This window comes from Hipposideros armiger, unplaced genomic scaffold (assembly GCF_001890085.2).
Source record: "Hipposideros armiger isolate ML-2016 unplaced genomic scaffold, ASM189008v1 scaffold_417, whole genome shotgun sequence".
Lineage (NCBI taxonomy): Eukaryota > Metazoa > Chordata > Mammalia > Chiroptera > Hipposideridae > Hipposideros > Hipposideros armiger.
Genome location: NW_017731767.1, coordinates 1,005,749 through 1,028,505, shown reverse-complemented (window position 1 = coordinate 1,028,505; position 22,757 = coordinate 1,005,749). Strand labels below are relative to the sequence as shown.

The window sequence follows — 22,757 nt, the reverse complement described above, 5'->3', positions numbered from 1 at the left end:
TCACTGTTGCTCAGAGCTCAAACTCTTGAGCGAGCTCTTAACCAACTGAGCCACTCGGCCGGCCTGAAACTATTATTAATCTTGGTTACCAAGCTTTTTGGTGTCCCCTTTAAAAATAATGCACCTGAGGTGTCACCCTAGATCTAGTTCTGAGAGCAACCTAAGAGGGTGGACTAGTATTGTCCCCATTTTACAAATGAAGAAACCAAAGCATGGAGAGGTGAAGTGACTTGGCTAAGATCACACAGCAGAAAAAGTGGCAGAGCTAGGATATGAACTTGGGTAGCCTAGCTCCAGCTGCTGGGCTTTTAAGAGCAAAGGCTCTGTCTGCTCTTCCTGCTCCAGGAAGAAGTGTGGTTGGGGGAAGATCAGCTTTGGGGAAGGCCATTCAATAAGTTTTATTGTAAAACCTAGGTTGGGGCGGGGAGGGGCCGAGTGGCTCCGTTGGTTAAGAGCTTGCTCAAGAGTGCAAGCTCTGAGCAACAGAGTCACGGGTTCGATTCCTGACTGGAGCTGAGCTGCCAACAGGTGGCAGGATGGCTCAGCTAAAAATCAAACAAACAAACAAAAAAACCTAGGGGGCTGGGGGCAACGTAGGGTATGGAGAGCCAGGTTGGTTACTTCTCCATCTAGAGTTCTGGCCCTCAGGAGACAGTGGTGCTTAAGGCTGCCCGGAGGTCTTTGGGGGCAAAGACACCCAGCTCTGTGATGATGCCACCGGTGATGAGGTCATGGGGGGTGACGTCGAAGGCAGGATTCCAAACCCCAATTCCTGCAGGGGAGAGAGGGAAGGCAAGAATGTAGGCATTTGGCTTTGTGAAAGTTCTCAAGCTGTTGTCACCTGTCCCCCACCATGGTGGTTCTTGGAGTTAGGGAATCCTTGAGAATTCTGGGGATACTCACCCCAAAAGTGCATGAAAGCATGGACTTTGGCACCCAATAACAAGTTGGGTGCCAATATACCACTCTTGTATTGTCACTGTCAGAAAAGGTTTTGAAGTCTTATATACAACTACCCCCCTTCTGCCTGCTCCAAAGATCTCTTCAAGAACCTCCAAGAATCCACCTCAGAGCCTTTGCATTGTCTGTGCCCTCTGTCTAGATGCTCTCCCTCAGATATACACATGACTCAATGTTTTATTTACTTCAGGTCTTTGCTCAAATATCACCTTCTCAGTGAGGACTTCTCTGATCATCCTAAACCTCCTGCACAGATACTTCCTTGCCTCACTTATTTCTCCTCAGCCCTTATCTCATTCTCTAATTGTGTTATTTATCATGTTCATTGTCTATCTCCCTAAGTAAACTGTCAGCTCTGTGAGGGCAGGGACTTTTGTGTCTTTTTTCACTCTTGTATCCCCAGCACTTAGCATCAGTTGGCTGCTTAGAAATATTTGCTGAATGATTTACTGAGTGTAGATCACAAGTTACACAAAAGGCTGCAAACTGGTGGCCTGTAACTGTTTTCTCTGGCTCACAGTTTTTTAAGACCACTGGATTAGCTGCCAGCTTTCAAAAGGTGGGAGATTTCATAAATTAAAAAAATGTAGGGCCAGCCGATTGGCTCAATTGGTTAAGAGCTCCCTCAAGAGTGTGAGCTCTGAGCAACCGCGGTTTGATTCCTGGCCCGAGCTGAGCTACCTCTGAGCTGCCAACAGGTGGCAGGATGGCTCAGTTAAAAAAAAAAAAAAAGTAAGTCTTCTCTTGGAAAAGGCAAAAGACCCATTTTCCTGGGGTGTGCATTCCTGTGACCACTGGTGGGAGCCTCTCACAACTGGGAGCAGAGTGTCAGGCCACAGACTATAACTGGCCTGTGTCGCTCATGTCCTGCTGCCCCAGTTTTACTATTTTTTTGGGGGGGGGGCAGGCTGTCAACTCTGCTTTCCACAGTCTTATGAATTATAACCAGTGCTAATTATGCCTCTAGGAAAGCAGAGGTACCAAAAAAAACAATGAGAAAAAAAAAATCAGAATTAATGCATCTATTTTTTAAAAAGCTATAAGCGGGCCGGCCGAGTGGCGCATTGGTTAGGAGTTGTCTTGGGACGCCAGCCCTGAGCAGCAGGGCCCTGGTTCCAATCCCACATGAGGGTCAGTGACGCTGCTCCCTCTGCAGCTAAGATGGTGAACAGCAGCTCGACCTGGAGCTGGGCTGCTGTAAGTCGCCGGCGAGGGCATGTGCTGCGGTGGGGCTGGCTGGCAGCGGGTGTGAGCTTTCGTGAGCTGCTGTGAGCCACCATGGGTTGCCATGAGTGGCTGTCCAATGGACGGCAAGTAACTGCCTCTCCCAGGAGGAGCGCAATGATAATACCAACATGGGCCAGTGAGGCGACGTCCTCCACAGTTAGACTGAGGAGCAGAGGGTCAGCAACTTGTCTGGTCCCCTTCCCCGATTCCCCAGAGCTGTTCCCCTCCCCCAATTCCCCAATAAAATCTTAAAAAGAAATAAATTTAAAAAAAATCTATAAGGAATCACAGCAGAAAACAACAGACTATCAGGACTTCTCTCCACTTAGTTGCATAGTTATTTTTACCCTGACTCCATACTTGGACTAGTGGGTGGTGACCCTATAGTACTGGTTGTCGGAAAAGTCATGACGCATTTTTGCAACGAAAAACAGAAAAAATACTGAGAGCTGGCTTGGGACGCCAGAGGGCCCCGGTTCGAATCCCATATATGAGGGCCAGTGACACTGTCCTCTATAGGTAAGATGGTGAACAGCAGCTCAACCTGGAGCTGGGCTGCCGTGAATCGCCAGCGACGGTGTAGGCTGCAGTCCCTGTGGCAGTGGGTTGCCATGGGCTACCGTGTGTGGCCGGCAGCCAGCGTGAGCGGCCAAGAGCCACCATGAGCGGCCGTCCAGAGGCCGGCGACCGATCTGCCTTACCCAGGAAGAGCGCAATGACAATACCAACATGGGCCAGTGAAGCAACGTCCTCCACAACTAGCCTGAAGAACAAAAGGACAGCCACTTGTCTGTTCCCCTGCCCCGATTCCCAAAAGCTGTTCCCCTCCCCCAATTCCCCAATAAAAATCTTAAAAAAAAAAAAAAGGTTTTCAATTGTAATTGTTAATCGGTACTAACTAAGGGCTGGGCCTGTTCTCCATGTCATATGCATTAATTCACTGAAGGCCCTGGGGTTTAAGAGGCAAGTCATAATAACAACCCATCTTACAGACAGGAATACTGGGGCTCTTAGGGATGAGAGAACTTAGGTAACCTGTCCACAGCTGCATAGCCAGGAAGCAGGAGAAGTTGAGAAATATCTGTCTCTTCATAGGCACTTGGCTGAACAGTATTCTTATTTCTTCTTCTTTTTTTTTTTCTTATTTCTTCTTCAGGTAAGTAAACCGAGGTGGAGAATGGCAAGACAATTTGCTGAAGTTTTTCCAACTTCTGACCTTGAATTTGACCTCCAAGATGTTTCCACTCCAAAAATTGGCTTCAAGGAGCTGCCTGTGCCCCAGAAGGCTGATGACATCTCAAATGCCACCTGCCCCCTGTGAAGGGACTGGAGTATCTAACAGGAGGTGCCCAGATGCTGTGATGCCTCCCCCCCACCAAGCGATGGCTTACCAGGCGCTGCAATCCTGAGTCCATTGACATCGGTGAGCTCCTGGCCTGGGCGCTCCTCGATGATGATTTGCTGGCCCGTTTCCAGATGGAGGTCACATGAGGAGCTGGGGGCGGCCACATAGAAGGGGATGCCATGGTGCTTGGCGGCGATGGCCAGCTGGTAGGTGCCCACCTTGTTGGCTGTGTCACCATTGGCAACTACACGGTCAGCTCCCACAACAACAGCTGGGGAGCAAGATGTCGGGGGTCACCACCTGGTTCTGGATGCCTGGAGCCCTGCCTGTAGGGACCCGACCTGCTGACCTGACACACCCCGGTGGGCCATAGCAGCTGCTGCCATGCTGTCGGCGATGAGGGTGGCAGGGATCTGCTCGTACACCAGCTCGAAGGCCGTCAGCCGGGCCCCCTGGTTGTAGGGCCGGGTCTCTGTGCAGAAGGCAAGCTCCAGGCGGCCAAGGTTGTGCAGTGAGCGGATCACACCTGCAGGGCCCAACCCACCAGGAGAAGGCCAGGATGAGACAGAAAGGGACAGGTGGGCAGGGTGGCCCATTGGTTAGGGGCACAGATCTCCACAAAGGCTTGCCACCCCGGGGTCCTTGCTGTGGTTGTTCCCTCTGCCTGGTACAAGTGGGCTTAGAAAATACCTTCTCAATGAGTCCTTCCCTGATTGCTACATCTCAGGGAATAGCAACCCCCCACACCTCTGACCTCTTTCCCTGTTCTTCCTCCTCAGCACTTATCACTCTGAACACATCATACATATTTACTGACTTGCTTTTGTCTATTCCTCGTAGTTTCCTATCCCGATGGCTGAGATTTTGTTTACTTTGTTCATTGCTGGGTCCCCAGCACCTAGAACTGTGCCTGGCACACAATACATGCTTAACAAATGTCTACTGAGTGAATGAAGGAATGCATGCATGAATAGTGGGGTATACAGTAGATGCCTACTAAATATTTGTTGAGTAAATGGATGAATGTCTTGTCATCAGGGCCTCAGTTCTTAGGTCCCAGGGTGGGACTCAGGCAGGTAGGGAAATCTGGAGAGGTTAGGGTCAAGTAGAATCTGCTGTCTGAGTCCCAGTACCCAGTCCCTGTCTCTCCTGGTCACAGGTACTCCAATCTTTCCTTGGGGCTCACTCTCTTCCCCTTAGTCCTCTGGGAGTCCTCATCCTACCTACTCTCTGCCCACTCAGGCCAGGCCCATAGAGTGATTGCTCTTGGATGGGCAGGTGATTCCCATCAGAGCCCCTGAGATACAAAGAGATTTTTGTGGCACTGTTGCATAAGACCCGTGGCTCTATTCCTCCTTATCTGAATACTGGCAGACCCTCTACCAACCCATGGAGTGTGAGCAGAAGGGCAGAGCTTAGGAACAGAAATAGATGGGTCCTGATGCTATTTGAACCCCTGGATCCAGCCATACTTGAAGCTTTTCTAATCAATTCCCATTTTGGGGGGATGGGAAAAGTAGTTTGAGTTTATTTCTCTTGCCTCCAAAAGGGGCCCTCCCCCATCCCCATGGAAGCCCACTCACCCAGGGCTGTGCCGTAGCCAGCAGTGGCCAGTGCACCAGTATTACAGTGGGTCAGCACGGTCACCTTGCCGCCCTTGGGGGCTGCCCGCTCCAGGAGGTGTTGAGCTCCCAGGTCCCCAATGCTCCGATTGTCCTTGAGGTCTTTCTCCAGCATGTCCTCAGCATAGCGGATCACTCTAGGGCCAACAAGGGGCTCTCAGCAGCAGCCACCAGGCCTCGAAGCCTGGGCTAGCCCCTTCTTTCTGCCCAGCTCCCTTGCTGAAAGCCTCTCACAGCTGTGAGGCCTGGACCCTTCTGCTATTGCCACTTGTCACTTCATTCACTCATGCAACACATGTTGACAGAGCACCTCCTGTGTGGGAAGTGCTGGGGGGCACAGCAGTGAACAAGACAAAAATCTCTGCCTTTATGGAGCTGACACTGGAGTGCGGGAGGCAAATGATGAGCAGATAAGGTGAAGGAAAAGGCAGCGGAGTTAGGAATAGGGATGGTGGTGGTGATGAGCTGTCACATATGGGGGTTCCGGAAGACAGAAACCTGAAACCTGAAGGAGAAGGCATCTGTGGACACCTGACTTGCAGAAAAGGCATATGCAAAAGCCCTGAGGCAGGAAGAAGCTGGGTGGGGTCAAGGAACATGAAGGTAATGGTGTAGCTAGAGTGGAAGGGGAGAGCGGGAAGAGGGCAGGAAATAAAATTCCTCAAAGCAAAAACCGGGAGAATGCGAGGTGGCACTGACAAAGGCCTCCAAGGGGGCGGTGTGTGTATGTGTGTCTGGGCATGTTCAGGAGAGGCACCGTCAAGGGAGTTCAAGGACCCAGGAGCCTGGCTGTCTGGGGTCAACTCCCAGTCCTGCTTGTGTGACCTTGGACTAAGCGCGCCATGCCTGTTTCCCATCTGTAAAACGGAGGGCTGTGCGCAAGAATGAGTTAGCCTCTGCTCAGCGCATTGCCTGGCACAAGGACCCCCTACCTCTCCCGGACCGCCTCCTCCGTGGCACCCTCTCGCTCGGCCTCCTGGGCTGCCGCGTCGGCCAGGTTGCGGGCGGCGCGGGCCATGTTGACGGCGGTGGGCCGGGCGGTGACCAAGAAGCTTAGCGCGTCACGCACAAAGGCCACGAGTGCGACGGGTCCCGGTCCCCCAGCACCTGCCTGCAGCTCCACAGCAACACTGAGGCAGCCCACGAGCGCTATAGCCGGGGCACCGCGCACCTGAAGGGGAGGGACCCGGGTGTCAGGGGCAACAAGTGCGGGCACCTCCCACCCTCAGCCCCGGCCGCTGCGTCCCACCTTCATGGCGCGGATGGCCTCCCAGGCCTGGCGCACCGAGCCCACCCTCTCGTAGCGGCTCTGCTGGGGAAGCAGCAGTTGGTCGAGGATCTGCAGTGAGCCCCTCGAGTAGCGGATAGCTTCCAGCGGGGGCATTGTGCTACCAACTCACTCCTCGCTGTTCCGGAGAGCAGGGTACCACGCGCCGAGGGGCGGGGCCACCCGCGGAAGAAGGCGCGTGCGCACAACAGCGCCGCAGGTTCCCGGACCGCAGTCAGTGCGGATCCCACTATCTCCGGCAAAGGTCGGCAAGTTAGCCACCCCCTCGGAACCACAATGATGGCACCATTTACGAGGCACCTCCTGGATGCCCGGCCCTGTGTTCAGCGTCCGGTTGACGAGTTAGGTGTTCATAGCATGACTCCAAGTCCACGTGGGCACCTTCAGGTGCCTAACTTGTCCAGCCATCGTGAGTGCTGGTGGTCCTAATTGGGGATTTAAGGAACCAAACGGCTCTTATTGCTGCCCTGAGACCTTCCCATCCCCCTGGGGAGCAAAGGCTGGTGGGCTGGGGCGGCCGCTGAGGCCACGACGTCCAGATTACTTATTGAGGCGGAACCTCAGCCCCAGCAAGGTTGGGTGTTTTGTTCATCACCGTATCCGTGGTGGCTAGGACAGTGCCTGGCACACTGTATTTGCTCCTCAACATTTGTCAAATGATCTTCCTTTTCCACCGTTTAGGGGGAGGTGGCAGGCTGCGACTCTCCTGGTGTATGCACGGCTGTTTTTGGCCCTTTTCTGCTCAGTTTACCAGCTTCCTTCACAGGCAGCTACACGCTAGGGCCCGTTTTTGTGACCTAAGGAGCCCCCATGGGCCGGGGAAAATGAACAGCTTATACCTGCATGGACATCCCGTGTGTCCCCAGCTCTGGCCTCCCTGCTGCCTGGTCCCCTTTGCACCCTTCGCATTCAGCCTGTGCCACCTCCTCTGGGAAGTCTGCCCTGATTGCAGGCCAACCTGAGCCACAAGAAACCCTTCTCATATTGGGTGAGGATCATGGTTGTGATCACAGTTATAGCCCCAGCATCACCATTTGTTACGAGACCTGCCAAGCTTGGTTGGGTGGCAGGGTAGGGGAGAGGGCCCGTCTAGTAACCTAAGGCAGGGGCAAAGAAGCAGGCTTTAATTTGGGGGGTCCTACAAGGCACATACATCCTCTCTGGAACCAAATAAATAACAACTTCATGACGTGGGAAGGTGAGGTCTGGGGAGGGGGTAGTGTCTGAGCTCTTTGAGGGCTTGTGAGCGAGGGAGACTGTAGTCTGTGAGGGGCTTCCTGGAGTGGGTCCAGTCCCTGGAATCTTACTCACTCTGAGTCTGAGTAGTCAGCCACGAGGGAGGAGCTGAGGGTGCAGGGGTGTGGCATGTCCTGTGAAACAGATGCCTCCTGAGAGGAGCCAGCCGGAGAGCAGGGCCTGTCCTGACAGCTCCCATCCTGCTCCTGAGGCTCACTGGTTTTGGGGGTCTTGGCTATCTCCTGAAAGCAGTCTCGAGTGGATGTGGGCCTATCCTGGGTGGTGCCCTCTAACACCCATGGCTCCCCAGACTCAGCAGCATGCTGGGGGCTCTCTGAGACCTCTCGGGACTGCCTTCGCACGATGCCCAGATCCCCCCCGGTGATGGGGCTGCCGGCAGTCGCAGATCTGCGGTTCTGGGCCAGCTTCTTCAGGACAATGCCAGCTTTGCTGCTGCCGCTGCTGCTGCCAGGTCCTGAGGCAGAGGAGAACCAAGAGCGGCTGATGATCTCTGTCCGCTTGAGTTTCTGCTTGTCCTCATATGCTGGGGAGAGGGAGAAAGGGGAGGATGGAGGTCCAGAGCCAGCCTCTGCCTGGGTCTGCCATGGCCCACTCACAGCCAGGACTCCCCATGTCTCCCCACCCATGCCACCAGCCCCCACGCACAGTCCAGGGTGTGAAACTTGAGCAAGGCAGCCAGCTTGCGGTCGTCCTCTGTCTCAGGCACCAGCGGGATGGCCAGGCTCGCCTTAGCCTGCAGGGCCTGGTCCCTCTCCTCCTCCTCCTGCAGGGCTTTTTTCTTTTCCTGTTGGGGGACGGGATGGTGGGTGTTAAAGCCCTGCCTCTTCTGTGCCTGTTGACCCAGGGGGCATCACTCCAGATCTCCGGGTCTCAGTTTCCTCCTCTCTCAGGTCATGGGAGAAAAGGGCCTCACACATTGGTCAGGGCACAGAAGTTGCTTAACAAACGGGAGGTGCAATTGTCATTAATACATGTTCTTCACTCATTCATTCCACAAATATTTACAGAATACCCATTTTGTCCCAGGCCTTGTTCTAGACACTGGGGACACAGCAGAGGGCAGACAGACAAACACCCCTGCCTTCATGGAACTAACATTCTAGTGGGCAAGAGACAATAGTGGTAAGGAGAAAAAGAATGCTGGGAAGGGGGTAGGGAGTAGGCAGGGGGTTCAACTTTAAATGTGACTCGGGGTGGAGAGGAGGGTCAGGGACTGTATCTCTAAGAAAATTACACCTGAGAAACGACATCAGAGTGAGGGAGCCATGTGGGTATCTGGTGGTAGAGTATTCCAAGGTGGATGGAACAGCCTGTGCAAAGGCCCTGAGGCAGAAGTGTGCTTGGAGTGGTTGAGGAACAGTGAGGAGGCCAATGTGGCTGGAGCACAGTGAGCGCGAGGAAGGTGGAGCGGGTGCTGGGGAGGGGAAGGGGCAGATCATTTAGGCCTGCCTGGTGGGGACTTTGGCTTCTACTTTAAGTAAGTCTGAGAGCTAGGGAGGGTTCTGAGCAGAGGAGCAAGGTGATCTGACTCAGGTGTTCACAGAAGCCCCCAGGTGTTCACAGACTATGCGGGGTGGGAGGGTGGGAGCCTGGAGACCCGGTGGGAGGGACTGTGGTGCTCCATACAGAAGATGATGGGGGTGGTGGAAGTAGCAAGATACTAGGTATCATCTGAAGGTAGAGGCTGACAGAAGTGCTAACAGGAGATGGGGAAGGGGCCACCTCCAGGCATTGAGGACTCAGTACCTGGAAGGACAGATGCCTTCTTTTTCTGAGAAGTGGAGGATGTGGGCAGGGTTGGTTAGGAATTGAGGTGGTCTTGTTGGGTGTTATATTTGAGGGGCATTAGACATCTCACGTGGAGCTGCCCAGAAGGTAGGGGACACATAGCTCAGGGCACAGGCCTGGTTGAAGGGATACACTTTCAGTAACAAATAATTAGTAAGAAAAGGAGTAATTTCACTCCTAATAATGGTGACCATAGAATGATCAGAAAAAGAAACAGGAAGAGAGGGGAGCTGTAGGATGGTGAGAAAGCTTGCAGCCCCTGGGGTCGCCTGGGATGCTCCTGCCTGGGCTCTGTTAGCAGCGTCCAGGGGCACAGGCCGCCCCACAGAGAGAAGAGGGAGAAGGTTCTCATGTCCCACAGGACTTCACAGTGCCCTGCCAGACACTCACGCGGTGAGAAACCCATTGATATTACACCCATCTGAATCTGACTCCCTGTGACATAGCTCCACCAAGTATTTTTGGCACAACTTCAGAAGCCATTGTGGTCACTGACAGCAACAACCCTAGGAGTGTCCTTGAGCCAGGACCAAGCTGCAGGGCATACGAGTCGGCATTTGCACCTGTGCCCTCAGTGCCTCTTCACACAGGTGCAGGTGTCTTGCCCAAGCATGTACACATTGAAATACACATTATTACATTTTATCATAAATGACTTTCCCCTTTTTTTCTATCACAGGGCATAGCAGGGATGATTTTGGAAATTATTTGGGGGTGGATTGACAATCTATAAATTTCCTTTTGGGATAGCTGAATGGGCCCACAAAATGTGTTAGGAGTTGATCAGTAAATCAGTGCCCTGCTGGCCTTCCCCTGATATCCACGGCAGGGTCAGGCCTCAACCACTCGAGGATAGAGGCTCACCTTCCCTTTGAGACCTGCTGAAAGTGAAGGCTGGTCCCAAGGGAAGGGCTACATGCTAGATAATAGTCATTGGGCTAGGTGCCTCCCATGGGTACCGTGAGGTCCCCACAATACAGATGAGAAAACTGAGGCTCAGAGGGTGAAATGACATGCCTATAACTAAGATGTGATGAAGCGAGGGCTGGATCCGGGTCTTAACCTGCCATGCATTCTTGCCCTCCAATGTTGGTGACGCCAGGTGACCCCTAGGTCAGAGCCCACTCACCCGGAACTTTTTCCGCAGCATGCTGTTGAGGGCGAAGTCATCCTTCCAGGCGCTCTGGGCCTCCTGGATGTGGCTAAGGGTGGGGAGAGCCTTCTTGAGCGTGCTCCGGTCAGCCTCACCATGCTCCAGGCGGAACATGGCATCTGTCTCCAGCTTCTGCTTCTTCTCATGCTCTGCAAGGGTGAGAGCACGGCTGGGCCTTCGGGGCCCTGGCTCAGGCTCAGGGTCTGGGCCGGCTTCCCGGATGCCCACGGCGCTCACCTGTTGTCAGCACCTGCTCATTGTCTGCCATGTCCCAGCGCTCCTCCTTGCGCTGGGCACCACTCACGATCACATAGTCGCAATTGGCAGGATCTGTCTGCATCTCAATGTAGTTGACGCAGAGGTGGCATTTCATCCGGAACCTGGGTGGTAGGCAGGAATCAGGACACTGCGGACACCCCAGGCTACATTATGCCTGCTTCTTTCCACGTGTGTGTCATTTAAAAAGTGTTCACTGAGCACCTACTACGTGCCAGGTTCCATGCTTGGGGTTACAGCCATGGGTGAGACAGACAGGATCCCCTCATTCCAGAACTAACCTTCTGTCTGGAATTCATTCATTCATTCATTCGTTTGTTCATTCATTCACTCAACAAACCCTCCTGAACTAGGCTGCTCTGTGGCAGGTTTGGCACCAGCTGCTCAGGACACCGCAGTGTATCAAGCCAACCTGCTCTTGGAGGGACTAATGTTTTGGCAGGGGCCATGTTGGCAGCAAAGGCACAAGCAACCCATGTGCTGGCCACTTTAGAAATGGCCTAAGAGGCGGTGTTGGAGCAGAAACCCGAGGCGAGGGAGGGAGCCTTGCAGATGTCTGGGGAAGACTGAGTGTTCCAGGCGGAGGGCACAGAGGTGGGAGCCTCCCTGGGGTGAGTGAGGGACAGTGAGGAGGCTGGCTATGCAGCTGGGGCCGCGTGAATGAGGGGAAGAATGGAGAAGGTGAGGGCAGGGAGGGGAGAGACCCATGGGGAAGACTTAGGCTTTTACTCTGAGAAAGGTGGGAGCCATGGAGGGTTCTAGGCCGAGGGATGTGCCCTGATTGACAGACCAGGATGGTTTCCGGGGCAGGTCTGCAGGGAATGGCTATCAGGAAGAGGGTACAAGCTCCCCTCTCACTCAGACTCCTTTGTAGCCCATTTACCCTGTGGCCACCCATGTGTCCCTGAGACGCCTGCTAGGCTGCCTCTACCTGTAGATCGGGGTCGTGTAGTAATTGCCAACCTTCTTCTTTTCTGCATTGTAACGAACACCTGGGAAGAGAAGGAGAGGGTGGAGGCTCCGGCTCCGGCTCATACCACCCCAGTGTCTTTTCCCTGGGTGCGGGGGCAGATGGGGGTGGTATTCTGCTCCCCTGCAGGGGAGGCACCTAGGGAGGGCACTGAAATTCAAGGCGGGACAGAGCTGTGTTCTGGCTGTGTGACAGGTGCTCAAGCCACACAGAGGGTGGGTGGGAGCCAGAGGGCTTGGGTTGAAATTCTGACTCCACCAGCTGTGTGAGCTCAGGCCAGTAGCCTCACCCCTCTGGGCCTCAGTTTCACAATCTATGCAATAGGGATGACTATAATGCCTACTGCACAGGGTTGCTGTGAGAACCATAGGAGTTAATAATAAACATGATCGTTTAGAACAGGGCCTGGGTCAGCAAGCTTCCAAGAACCTTGAAATTTATTTGTTAGATTTATTGTTTTTCTAGAAAATGTTCGGGTTTTTTGTCATTTTGCTGGTTAAATGATATATATTCTTGACTGTCTGACCTTGCTTATCAGTTAAAAAGCTAAACTAGAAAAACAGAGCTTGGACTGGCAGGATACGTGGCCTGGCTTTTTTTTTTTTCCTTTCCTGGGTGGCTGCTTTCATTCACAGCCGTGAGGGTGACCAATGTGTGGTGTCAGGCCAAGCCCCATTTTTTTGTTCCCTGAGCACCTGATGGCCTTTGGGGGCAGATGCTCCTGGCTGGGTCTGATCAGGGGGATGTGACAGGGGTTTGCTTGTACTCCTAAGCAGTGGGATGGCCTGACCACCACTCCCTACATTTCCGAAGCTCTCATGGTAAGGACTGGACCACTCTGACCAAGAGATACTGGCTCCTGTTCACAAAGTGACCTGCTTTCCTGGCCCAGGCACTGTGCAAGGAGCTGAGGGAGGTACTGTGAAGATCACAGAGGAGCAAACAAAGTCAGGAGGTTTGAGTCACCTGCCTGAGGTCTCATCACTGCTGAGCATGGCCTTGGGTTCATGCCTGTCTATCTACCTGTGCACCTGTGGCATAGTCAGGGGTCCGAATGCTAATGGTAACAGTATAAGGACAGTGATACCGTGTTTCCCTGAAAATAAGACCTAGCCAGCGAATAAGCCATAGCATGATTCCTTCAGGACATGGAGGGCACGCACACACCCCTCACAGGCAGTTTTTATGACCTGTTTCAGGGAGAAGGGTGCCTTTTCCATAAACTCCTTCAGTTTAAAATATTCAGTATGCCAATGTGCCATATTTTGGCACCTAAAATCATGCTGCGGCTTATTTTCCGGCTAGGTCTTATTTTCGGGGAAACAGGGTAGCAGCAAATTTGGTTTATGAGCATGTGCTATATGCTAAGCACTTTGTACACACAGGTGGACATTCATAACATTTGAATTTTACAGATGTTTCTACTTAAAGTAGAAACCAAGGCACACATAAGCTCAGTCACTTGCCCAGGATCACCCAGCTAGGAAGTGAACCCAGAGCCCGGCCTGCTCACCGATCTGCAATGAGGTGTCCACAGCCTGCCAGTCATTTGGGCGCCATCTCCTCCCTGACTCCTGATTGGGAGCCCCTGGTAGAGACGCCACCTGAGGTTAAGGGGCTTCAATGTTTGTGGGACTGAATGGTAGGGAGGTGGGAGCAGGGGGTGGGTGGAAGCTTACCCATGCCAATATGGTTCTTGCAGCCGTCACACCAGATGTTATACGGCATCTCAAATCTACAAACAGAAAACAGCTTATCTGCCCCTATCCTATCCACTGGGCTCTCCCTTGGTCTCCACACCCGAAAATCCGGTTGCAACTGCACTGCAAAGGGCACACACACAGGGAGGATAAAGAACGGTGGGTGAATGTTCCTACGGCCAGGACTGTCCCAGCCTGCTGCTCTCTGGCCAGACTATCGAGTCCAGGGCGTCTCTGTGGGAGCTGCCGTGTCTTCCACGCCTCACTACAGCAGATGAACAGCTTGGAGTGGAGGGAGAAGCAGGCCATATGGGGCACTGGTATCCATTCAAGTTAGTCAAATGCTTGTACTGTCACTACATTTTTTTCACCGTTCTATGTGTGACATATGGTTCTGGTTTTCCATGAACAGCAGTGACAGAGCTTCCCTTTTAAAATAAAACCTTAAGTAATGAATAAAGAGGTGAATTAAAGGCACTGTACAGAGAAGGTGAGGGTTCAGCTACCAGAGTGGATGGGAGTGGCATGCACAGGTGAGCTTGGTCAGCTCTGGAGCATGGAAACAGGGAGGGAGTTTTGAGGTGACCTTCAGCCCTGTGCCTCTTGAGGCCCCAGCTGGGACTTGTATCTTGACTCCTTTTCCATAGATATTCCCGCCTCTGATGGTTTTGTCACTGGATCCTCTGCTCAGGTCCAGGGTGGACACCAGAGACCGAGGTCAAAGTTCAAGAGAAGGAAGTGAAGGGTTTGCCCTTCTGGGGACACACAGCTGGCTTCTGCTTCCTGTCACGGAACACTGGCCAGAAACAAGAGAACCCCAAGGGAAGGGCCACTGTCCTGGCTCAACAGCAGTAATGGCTGTGATTCTTTATCCTCCCCATATCCGTGCCCTTTGCAATGAGACTCTGCAGTGGTTCAGGAGTTGGTGTGTACTACCCTACTCCCTGCATTACGGCCCCTTTTGCAAAATCGATGGGACAGAGTGATGGTGTGCCAATTCTGGGTCTTGGCCTCAAGAGGCCTTATGCACCTCTGCTCACTCTCTTTTAGAACCTGACACTGTTATATGAATAAGCCCAGGCTAGCTGGCTGGAGGATGAGACACGTGGAATGGAGTCCAGTCATGCCAGCCAACACCATGCTGGACTAGCCAGTCCTCAGCCAGCCAATTCCCAAACATGTGAGAGAGCCTGGTCCAGGTCAGCCAAGCCTGGCTCAGCCCAGCAGAGGCATCCAGCTAAGCTACAGGCTGTGAGGAATAATACGTGCTTATCGTTTTGTTACATGGCAATGGCTGACTAAAACAGTGCCTTTCTGCGTTATGGATTTAAGACCCTGTAGCACTGGGCAAATCAAGGTGCTGAGTTCTCCTTGACATTGAGGTCAGGTGACACAAGGGACAGGCATCCTCCAGCCTTACCTGATGACGAGGATGCCCTGGGACAGCTTCCGAGCCCGTTCCCGGAGCGGGTGGCTGTTGTGGTACCGGTTGAGAGAGCCATGCTGTGCAGAAAGGAGGAGGGAGCCAGTTAGCACTCCTGAGCTGGGCAAGCTCATGCTCTCGCACAGGCTGAGAGAAGCCTCTTCTTATGACCTACCAGGAGTGTTAATGGAAAAATGAAAGGCACAGAGGACCTGATGAAGTCAGTGGGGTTGGACTCAGGAATACAGGAGATTGAATCTTTTCTCTCCCATTTAGGAGTTGAAAGAGCCACGTGATTCCGGGTAGTGACCTCACCTTTTGCCTTCCTGAGCCTCGGTTTCCCCTATCCGTCAGTCAACTGGATTGTAATTACCTCTAGGTGTTGTGGGAGAATTACGTGAGATGACAATATTGGCAAATGTTCACTGGCTATTTTATATGCATCATCTCATTTTAATCCCTCAACAATTCTGTGAGGACAGGTTGCTTGATTTTCTTTTTTTTTTTAAAAGATTTTTATTGGGAATTGGGGGATGGGAACAACGCTGGGGAATTGGGGGAAGGGGAACAGACAAGCTGCTGTCATTTTGCTCTTCAGTCTAGTTGTGGAGGACGTTGCTTCACTGGCCCAAGTTGGCACCATCATTGCGCTCTTCATGGGCAAGGCACACCAGTCGCCGGCCTCTGGATGGCCGCTCACTGCGGCTTGACGGCCGCTCACACTGGCCACTGGCTACACACGGTAGCCCATGGTAACCCACTGCCACAGGGGCTGCAGCCCACACCGTCGCCAGCAACCCATGGCAGCCCAGCTCCAGGTTGAGTTGTTGTTCAGCATCTTAGCTGTAGAGGGCAGTGTCACTGGCCCTCACATGTGGGATCCGAACTGGGGTCCTCTGGCGTCCCAAGCCAGTTCCCAACTATCGTGCCACTCGGCCGGCCCTTGATTTCCTTTTGACATATGGGGAAATTGGCATAGAGAGGCTGAGTCATGTGCCCAGGGTCACATAGCCAAGATGCACTGATTCAATCAGCGGGCCTTTCTGAGCGTCCAGTGTGGGGACACAGCTGTGAACAAGACAGATGAACATCCCTGCCCTAGTGGAGTGTATGTTCTAATGGGGGGAGAAGGGAAATACCCACATGAATGGATAATGCGTCATGGAATTATAAGGGCTATGAAGAGCAATAAAGCACTAGGTGATGAGATAGAGAACGAGACAATGGTCAGGGAGGCCCTTCCCTAAAGGGAGGGAAGGAGCCTTACGGTGAAAAGGAGGAACAGGTTCCAGGCAGAGGACACAGCAGAGGGTATGAGGCGGCCAGAGAAGCTGGAGCTGGGACAGTGAGGGGATCTGACCTAGATCCCGAGCTCTGCTAGAAACACATCAAGCTGGGCAGTGTATAAGGTCACTGATGACAGCCACATTTACTACTGGGAATGAAGACTGCCCCAAGACTCATGTGACAAGCACAAGGCAGGGAGACGTTAGGGTCGCCCATGCTTCTGCAGCATGGCTCCAACTTCAGGAGGGAACAAGGTGCCTATGGCCCCTGCTCTGTGGCATCTCTTTGTTACCGTGGACATAGAGAAGAAAGCCTGCCCCTTACCTTTTCAGGGTTGAAATCCGGAGGGTAGTACTTGTTTACACCTTTTCTTTCACCCTGGAAAGCAAAAGAAAGATGTGACTCAGAGAAGACTCCACAGGAGATCTAGTCACCTCAAGGACCTGGATGGGGAAGACTGAGGGACATCATAGAGAATGGCCCTGGGCTCCATGTCTGATCGGGGATTGGTGAACTGGGAGAAAAACCCACTGTCATTGCCATGGAAAACTGCACGAGGGTTCGACTCTCCTAGAGCAATGGCATTCAGGTTTTTTTGGACCATGACTTACAGGAGAACATATTTAACATGGCAACCATGTAAATATACCCGTACTATAGCTGAGGCACAGGTTTCATGAAACAACGCTTACTTTGGCTGGGGAGTCTCTCTTTTTAAATGCTGGCAGCCAGTTGCTGAGTTGACTGAACGACTCACCAAAGCAGTGGGTCTCACATTACAACCACCTAGGGAATTTCTAAAATACTGATAACTGGGATCCACCCCCAGAAAACTCCTGACAGAGGACCTGCTCTGGGGGGGTGGAGCCTGGACCCTGGGCTTTTAAAAAGTAACTTGGAAAACATGTGTTGTTTAAACAAATCCTTGTACACGCATGTTCATAGCGGCATTATTCACAACAGCCAAAAGGTGGAAACAACCCAAATGCCCATCAATGGATAAATGGATAAACAAAATGTGGTCCACCCAGACAATGACTTATTACTCAGCCCTTAAAAAAATGAAGGTCTTACACATGCCACAGTGTGGATGAAAAGGAGGAAGACATTGTTAAGTGAAAAAAAACCAAACATAAAAGGTACATTGTGTATGATTCCATTTATATGAAATGTCGCCAACAGACAAATCCACAGAGACAGGAAACAGATTGGCTAGGAGCTGGAGGAGGGGGAATGGGGAGCGATTGCTAATGGGGATGGGGTTTCCTTTAGGGGTGATGGAAGTGTTTTGGAACTAAATAGAGGTGATGGTTGCACAACATTATGAGTATGCTAAATGCCACAGAATCATACACTTTAAAATGGTTAATTTTATGTTATGTGAATTTCATCTCATTAAAAAAATCAAAAAAAGAAAAAAAGCTTCCTGGGTGATATTAGCACATAGCCAAGTCTGAGAACCACTGCACCAAAAGGTCATAAATTCAGAGTTTGAAAATACCATCTTAGAGCTCGGAGAAGGGGTGGGGACTGTAGGGGACGAAGGGGCCATTGGAAGTGGTCCGATGAAGACCAGAAGAGAACCCCAAGGAACATAAGTCAGTCTACTCACCATCTTGGGAGCCGCCTACTGGTCCTCACCCTCAACGTGGCCAATCTGAAAAGACGACAAGGCACTGATACTGATTATGCTGTGTCAACCCACTGCCCAGTCCCACCCACCTGGGGAGCCTGGCGGAGGGTCCATGGCTTCCCTGTGAAGATGATACAGTCTGGGTGTGGTGGTGGCAACTCAGATGAGCCTCTCTCAGGTGTAGAAGGCACTCAAAGAGCAACGTTTGTCTGTTTAGAGTGTGTGCTGTCCACTCTCCAACACATATTGACAGTTGACACTTCTCTCCCCTCCAGGGCCCCATCACTGCTCACCTGGACCAGGGCAGTTGCCTTCCTCTGGTCTCCTGGCTCTGTCCTTGACTCCCAAGGTCTGTTCTCCTTACAGGGACCAGGAGACTCTCCTAAAAAATAAATCTGAAAGATTGCTCTCCTGCTTAAACCCCTCCAGTGATTCCCATTGCTTTGAGTATCATATAAAACCCCTCCCTATGGCCAATGGGGCTTGGGTCCCTGCCTGCCTTTCCGAGCTCACCTCTCACCCCTCTTCCTTGTGCTTACTCTATTCCAGTCACAATGGCTTCCTGGCTGCCTTCAGAGACTCAGTAGGTACAGGCCAACTGCCTTGAATGCTCCTCCACCAGCTGTGTGTTCTTTGTCACAGGTCTCAGCTCAAACATTACCTTTGTCCAAGGCCTCGTCCGACCACCTGATCCAAAGTCACCTATCCCTGGAATTCCTATCACATCACCCTTTGTCTGTTTGTCTAGAGCCTGTCTCCTCTGCCAGCTCTCACCTTGCTGTTATCTCCAGCCCTGAGGACAGTGCCTGGTCACTGATAAAAGCTGATGGATGAACCACTGGTACCTGATTTGAGTTTCCATAAGAATCAGTGCGGGTGACACAGGCATCAAATGCAGGGGCTCCTTAAATTGGGGGTGGTACACCCCCTGCATGTTTGGAGGAGACTTGTAGGTCATATTAAAAGAAGTTCTACTTTACTCTAAAGAGACACACTATGAGGAGCTGAAGAGTACTCTAGAATGAGGATTGTCAATTTTCTGTTAAAGAACATATAGTAAACACTCCTGGCTTTGTGGGCCAGACTCTCTCTGTCCCAACAACTCAACTCTGCTCATCATAGCTAGAAAGCAGCTATAGACACTATGTAAATGAATGGGTGTGGCTGCACTCCCAATAAAACTTTAGGGACACTGTAATTTGCATGATTTCACAATTGTTACCTGTCACAAAATATTATTCTCCTTTTCATTTTCCCCCAATCATTTAAGACATTAATACCACTCTTAGCTGCCAGCCTGTACAAAATTAGGTGGTGGGCTGGTTTTGGCCTGTGAGTAGTCTGCCGGCTCCCTGTGCTAGTCAGGAAGCTTTGTCTACTTGTTTCTGCCAATTTAGCTGTGTGCTCGCTAACGGTTACTGTCAGGTGCTGCATGAGACATCATTGCCTCATTTACTCTGTATTCTGTCCCTATTTTCTCCAGTTGTTATGGGGGTTTAAGTAACTTGCCCAGGGTCAGAAGCTGATGGGGAGGCAGAGCGGAGGAACAGGTGCACTTGTGAACTATTCTGCTTTCGCCTGAATCTCTCTCCATTTTGGGTCCTCCATTTGTAAAGCGGGCCCTGGACCAGATTTTCCTAAGGTCCCTTCCAACCTAAAAATGCTTTTGCCAACAAAATAGCTAAATGCCCACCCAGGCTTTGAGGTCACAGCTCCCTAGGCTTGAATCCCAACTTTACTTCTCACTCACTGGGTGACCCTGGCCAGTGTCTGAGCTTCCCTAAATTCGTATTTCCTGGAAAGAGTAGATGAAGGCGACAGGACTGACTTTCTGGGGTTGCTGTGGATGAAATAACACACTGGGAAGTGTTTGCACAAAGGACTCCGTTTACAGGGGCTTGGGGTCCTAACATGGCTTTACCACCCTAGCTGAGAGTCTAGGGTGGATGTAATTGAAATCTCTGGTCCTTGGTGTCAAGAGTAATTATAGACTGCATTTGCCCAGGACATACTCATTGGACTCGGATCCCGACTCTGCTTCTTGCTAGTGGCTTGACTTTTGGCAAGTTGCTTCCTCTCTCTGGGCCTCAGTTTCCTCATCTATAAAATGGGAGTTACACAAGTATCAACCTGATAAGGTTGCTGTTAAAGATTCAATGAGTTGAATAAAGTTCTCAGAGCAGCGGCTGACACCGAGATAAACGGTAGTTTTGATTAGTTCTCATGTCTATCGTTTTACAAGGGTCATTTTACAAAATCTTCACCACAACCCAGTGAGGAAAATCGAGGGGCCCTACAAGTATAGTAAGGGCCAGGGCTGAGTTTGGGTCACCGCCGGAGCGGGGGTCGCGATTGGGATCTGGGCCGGCTCCGGACATCCGGCTCGCGACCGCACAGCCCCGCGACCTTTGACGCGCTAGTCCCCGTCAGACGGCTCCGAGGTCGGGTAAGGTAGCGGCCTGAAACCCAGGCCTCCCGGGCCTGCCGGCCCCTCCGCCAGCCCGCACTTACCTGGCCTACTTCTGACGTCACGCCGCGCCCGAGTCGGGAAGTGAGAGTTGGGAGCGCAAGGGGGCGTGGCGCACTCCCCGCGTGACGGAGACGCCTGCGCGAGGCGGGGCGAGGCGGGAGCGCCACGTTGATTGGCTGATTGCCTCACACGCCGCACAAAGTGGACCAATCCAGGCCTGCTCCTTCCAACCGCGTGCACGTCAGGATGCCCCACCTCTGGCCCCTCCCACTCTGACTGGCCCAATCAGAGACTGGCCTCCCTGTAGGCGACCTCCCCGGAACGCGATCTCGCCCCCTAGAAACCATAGTAGAGTAAGAGTGGTGGGCAAATTCTTGCCTCCGCGGGCCAAACCAAACCAGCCCCAGAACGGGTAACAAGCTAAAATTGTTTTTGCATTTGTAAATGTTTGGGGGGAAAAAAATCAAAAGAATAAGTTTTTAATGACTTGTGAAAATAATATAGTTCAAATTTTAATGCCCATAAATAAAATTTTATTGGAACACAGCTAAGGCCATTTATTTATTTATTTTTAGTTTTTAAAAAATTTTTTTAGATTTTTTTTTTACCTGGGAATTGGGGAAGGGGAACAGTGTGTTTTTCCAGGACCCATCAGTTCAAAGTCAAGTTGTTGTCCTTCAATCTTAGTTGTGGAGGGCACAAGCTCAGCTCTAAGTCCAGTCACCGCTTTCAATCTAGTTGGGGGGTGGGGAGTGCAGCCCACCATTCCATGCAGGAGTCGAACGGCACCTTTGTTGTTAAGAGCACGTGCTCTAACTAACTGAGCCACCTGGCTGGTCCTTGAATTTACTTTTATGCCTTTGTAGGGCCTAACAGAATCTGTTCATTTGTTCATTCAACAGCTGTTTGTTAGGTGCCTGCTATATGCCAGGCCACAGGGATTTGAGAGTAAAATACACACCCTTTTCTCATTGAGAAGACAGACATATCAATTGGCAATTTATCAAGGGCAGTGTGAGAAATGATGACAATAGTACTACTACTACTATATTTTTTGGTACCAGGCTCTGTTCTAAAGCTCTTGCAAGTCAGTTCTCATGTAATTATGGTGCTGCATATTGAGTGCTCACGATTCACCAGGGGTCATTCATCAGTGTTCACTACACACTTACATGTTTTATCTCAGAGAATACTGCTCCTAAGAGATGGATACACTAGCATTCCCATTTTGCAGATGATGAGACAAGCCCAGAAAAATTAAGTAACTGACCCAAGGTCACACAGCTAGTGAGGGGTGGAGGATTTGACCACTATCTGCTGATGCTAAACCTGTTCTGTTAACCTCTGAGCTGTACTGCTTTGGGTTGTGTGCTGTGGTGGGCATAAGGGCTGTGGTGGGCACCCAGAGGAATCATTAACAAGGAGGGGGGGGTGTTTGGGAGTGGGAAGGAGTGAGGGTCAGCAAGATCCCTGTGAAGGATGACCCTTGAGCTGAATGAGGCAAAGCAAGGCAAAGGAAGTGGGGAAGGGCAGAGGCACTCACAGATCCTGAGGAACAAGATGGAGCTGCGTTCAGCCCCAGTAATCTTGCTTGCAGCAGCTGGATTTTGCTTGAGTCCTTGTCTTGCACCTGAATGAGCAGATAGTGACTGAAAAGCCACAAAATGTCACTTGTGAATGGTATTTTGGAGAAGGGAAGTGTAAGAACCCCTGGCTTTCAAGAGATGTTTAGAGCCTCACTGTTCTCACACACAGGGCAGGTAATAGCACTGAAACATCAGCTTGGGATATGAAGAGACCATTCTATAATGATACCAAATGCTGGCCAGTTCCTGTGGGGCTAAGGGAACTGACTTAGGGAAAGGAGGGCAATTAGCCAGCCTGGGCAGTGTGGCAGGAAGTGACCTGCATTCTAGCTCTGGAGACCCTGACCAAGTCACCTCACCTCTGTTTGCTCATCTGTAAAGTGGGATATCTCAGCTCTGCCCATGGGAAAAAAAATGCAATAAATGCCTACAAATATATTTGTAAAACATTTTAAATAAGAAACTGTGGGCTGGGAAGGGCATTCCGAGATCATGGTGCAGCTTTTGGGACAAGAGAATGACAGAAGAGGAGGTAGGCTTTAAGCATCAGGAAGTTCTTTTTTTTTTTTTTAAGCAAATAGTTTTATTTTATTTATTTATTTTTTTCTTTTTAGATTTTTATTGGGGAATTGGGGGGATGGAAACAGTGCTGGGGAATTGGGGGAAGGGGAACAGACAACTTGCTGTCCTTTTGTTCTTCAGTCTAGTTGTGGAGGACGTTGCTTCACTGGCCCAAGTTGGCACCATCATTGTGCTCTTCCCGGGCGAGGCA

General features: G+C 51.5%; 2 protein-coding genes across 4 annotated transcripts; both read right to left on the bottom strand.

Annotated features, from left to right (window-relative positions):
• Window positions 1-502: 502 nt before the first annotated feature.
• Window positions 503-7,461, bottom strand: MRI1 (methylthioribose-1-phosphate isomerase 1). The gene is made up of 6 exons (XM_019664218.1): window positions 6,404-7,461; window positions 6,087-6,325; window positions 5,116-5,291; window positions 3,882-4,058; window positions 3,579-3,803; window positions 503-772 (listed from the first exon to the last, which is right to left on the bottom strand). Exons 1-6 carry the CDS (start codon window positions 6,536-6,538, stop codon window positions 645-647), a joined length of 1,080 nt encoding a protein of 359 aa, XP_019519763.1. The 5' UTR covers window positions 6,539-7,461; the 3' UTR covers window positions 503-644.
• A 90-nt stretch (window positions 7,462-7,551) lies between these two features.
• YJU2B (YJU2 splicing factor homolog B) lies at window positions 7,552-20,521 on the bottom strand. 3 transcript variants are annotated; one of them, XM_019664214.1, is made up of 11 exons: window positions 20,441-20,521; window positions 18,223-18,311; window positions 17,909-17,953; window positions 16,621-16,674; window positions 15,007-15,089; window positions 13,566-13,621; window positions 11,848-11,908; window positions 10,878-11,020; window positions 10,617-10,789; window positions 8,345-8,483; window positions 7,552-8,222 (listed from the first exon to the last, which is right to left on the bottom strand). In XM_019664214.1, the coding sequence occupies exons 3-11, from the start codon at window positions 17,909-17,911 to the stop codon at window positions 7,750-7,752; spliced, it is 1,185 nt and encodes a 394-aa protein (XP_019519759.1). In that variant the 5' UTR covers window positions 17,912-17,953; window positions 18,223-18,311; window positions 20,441-20,521; the 3' UTR covers window positions 7,552-7,749. The 3 variants fall into 3 exon arrangements, with proteins under 3 accessions (XP_019519759.1, XP_019519760.1, XP_019519761.1); XM_019664215.1 differs by lacking the exon at window positions 20,441-20,521 and adding an exon at window positions 19,942-20,270; XM_019664216.1 differs by lacking the exons at window positions 13,566-13,621; window positions 15,007-15,089; window positions 16,621-16,674; ... (1 more) ...; window positions 18,223-18,311; window positions 20,441-20,521 and adding an exon at window positions 13,400-13,519.
• Window positions 20,522-22,757: the final 2,236 nt, after the last annotated feature.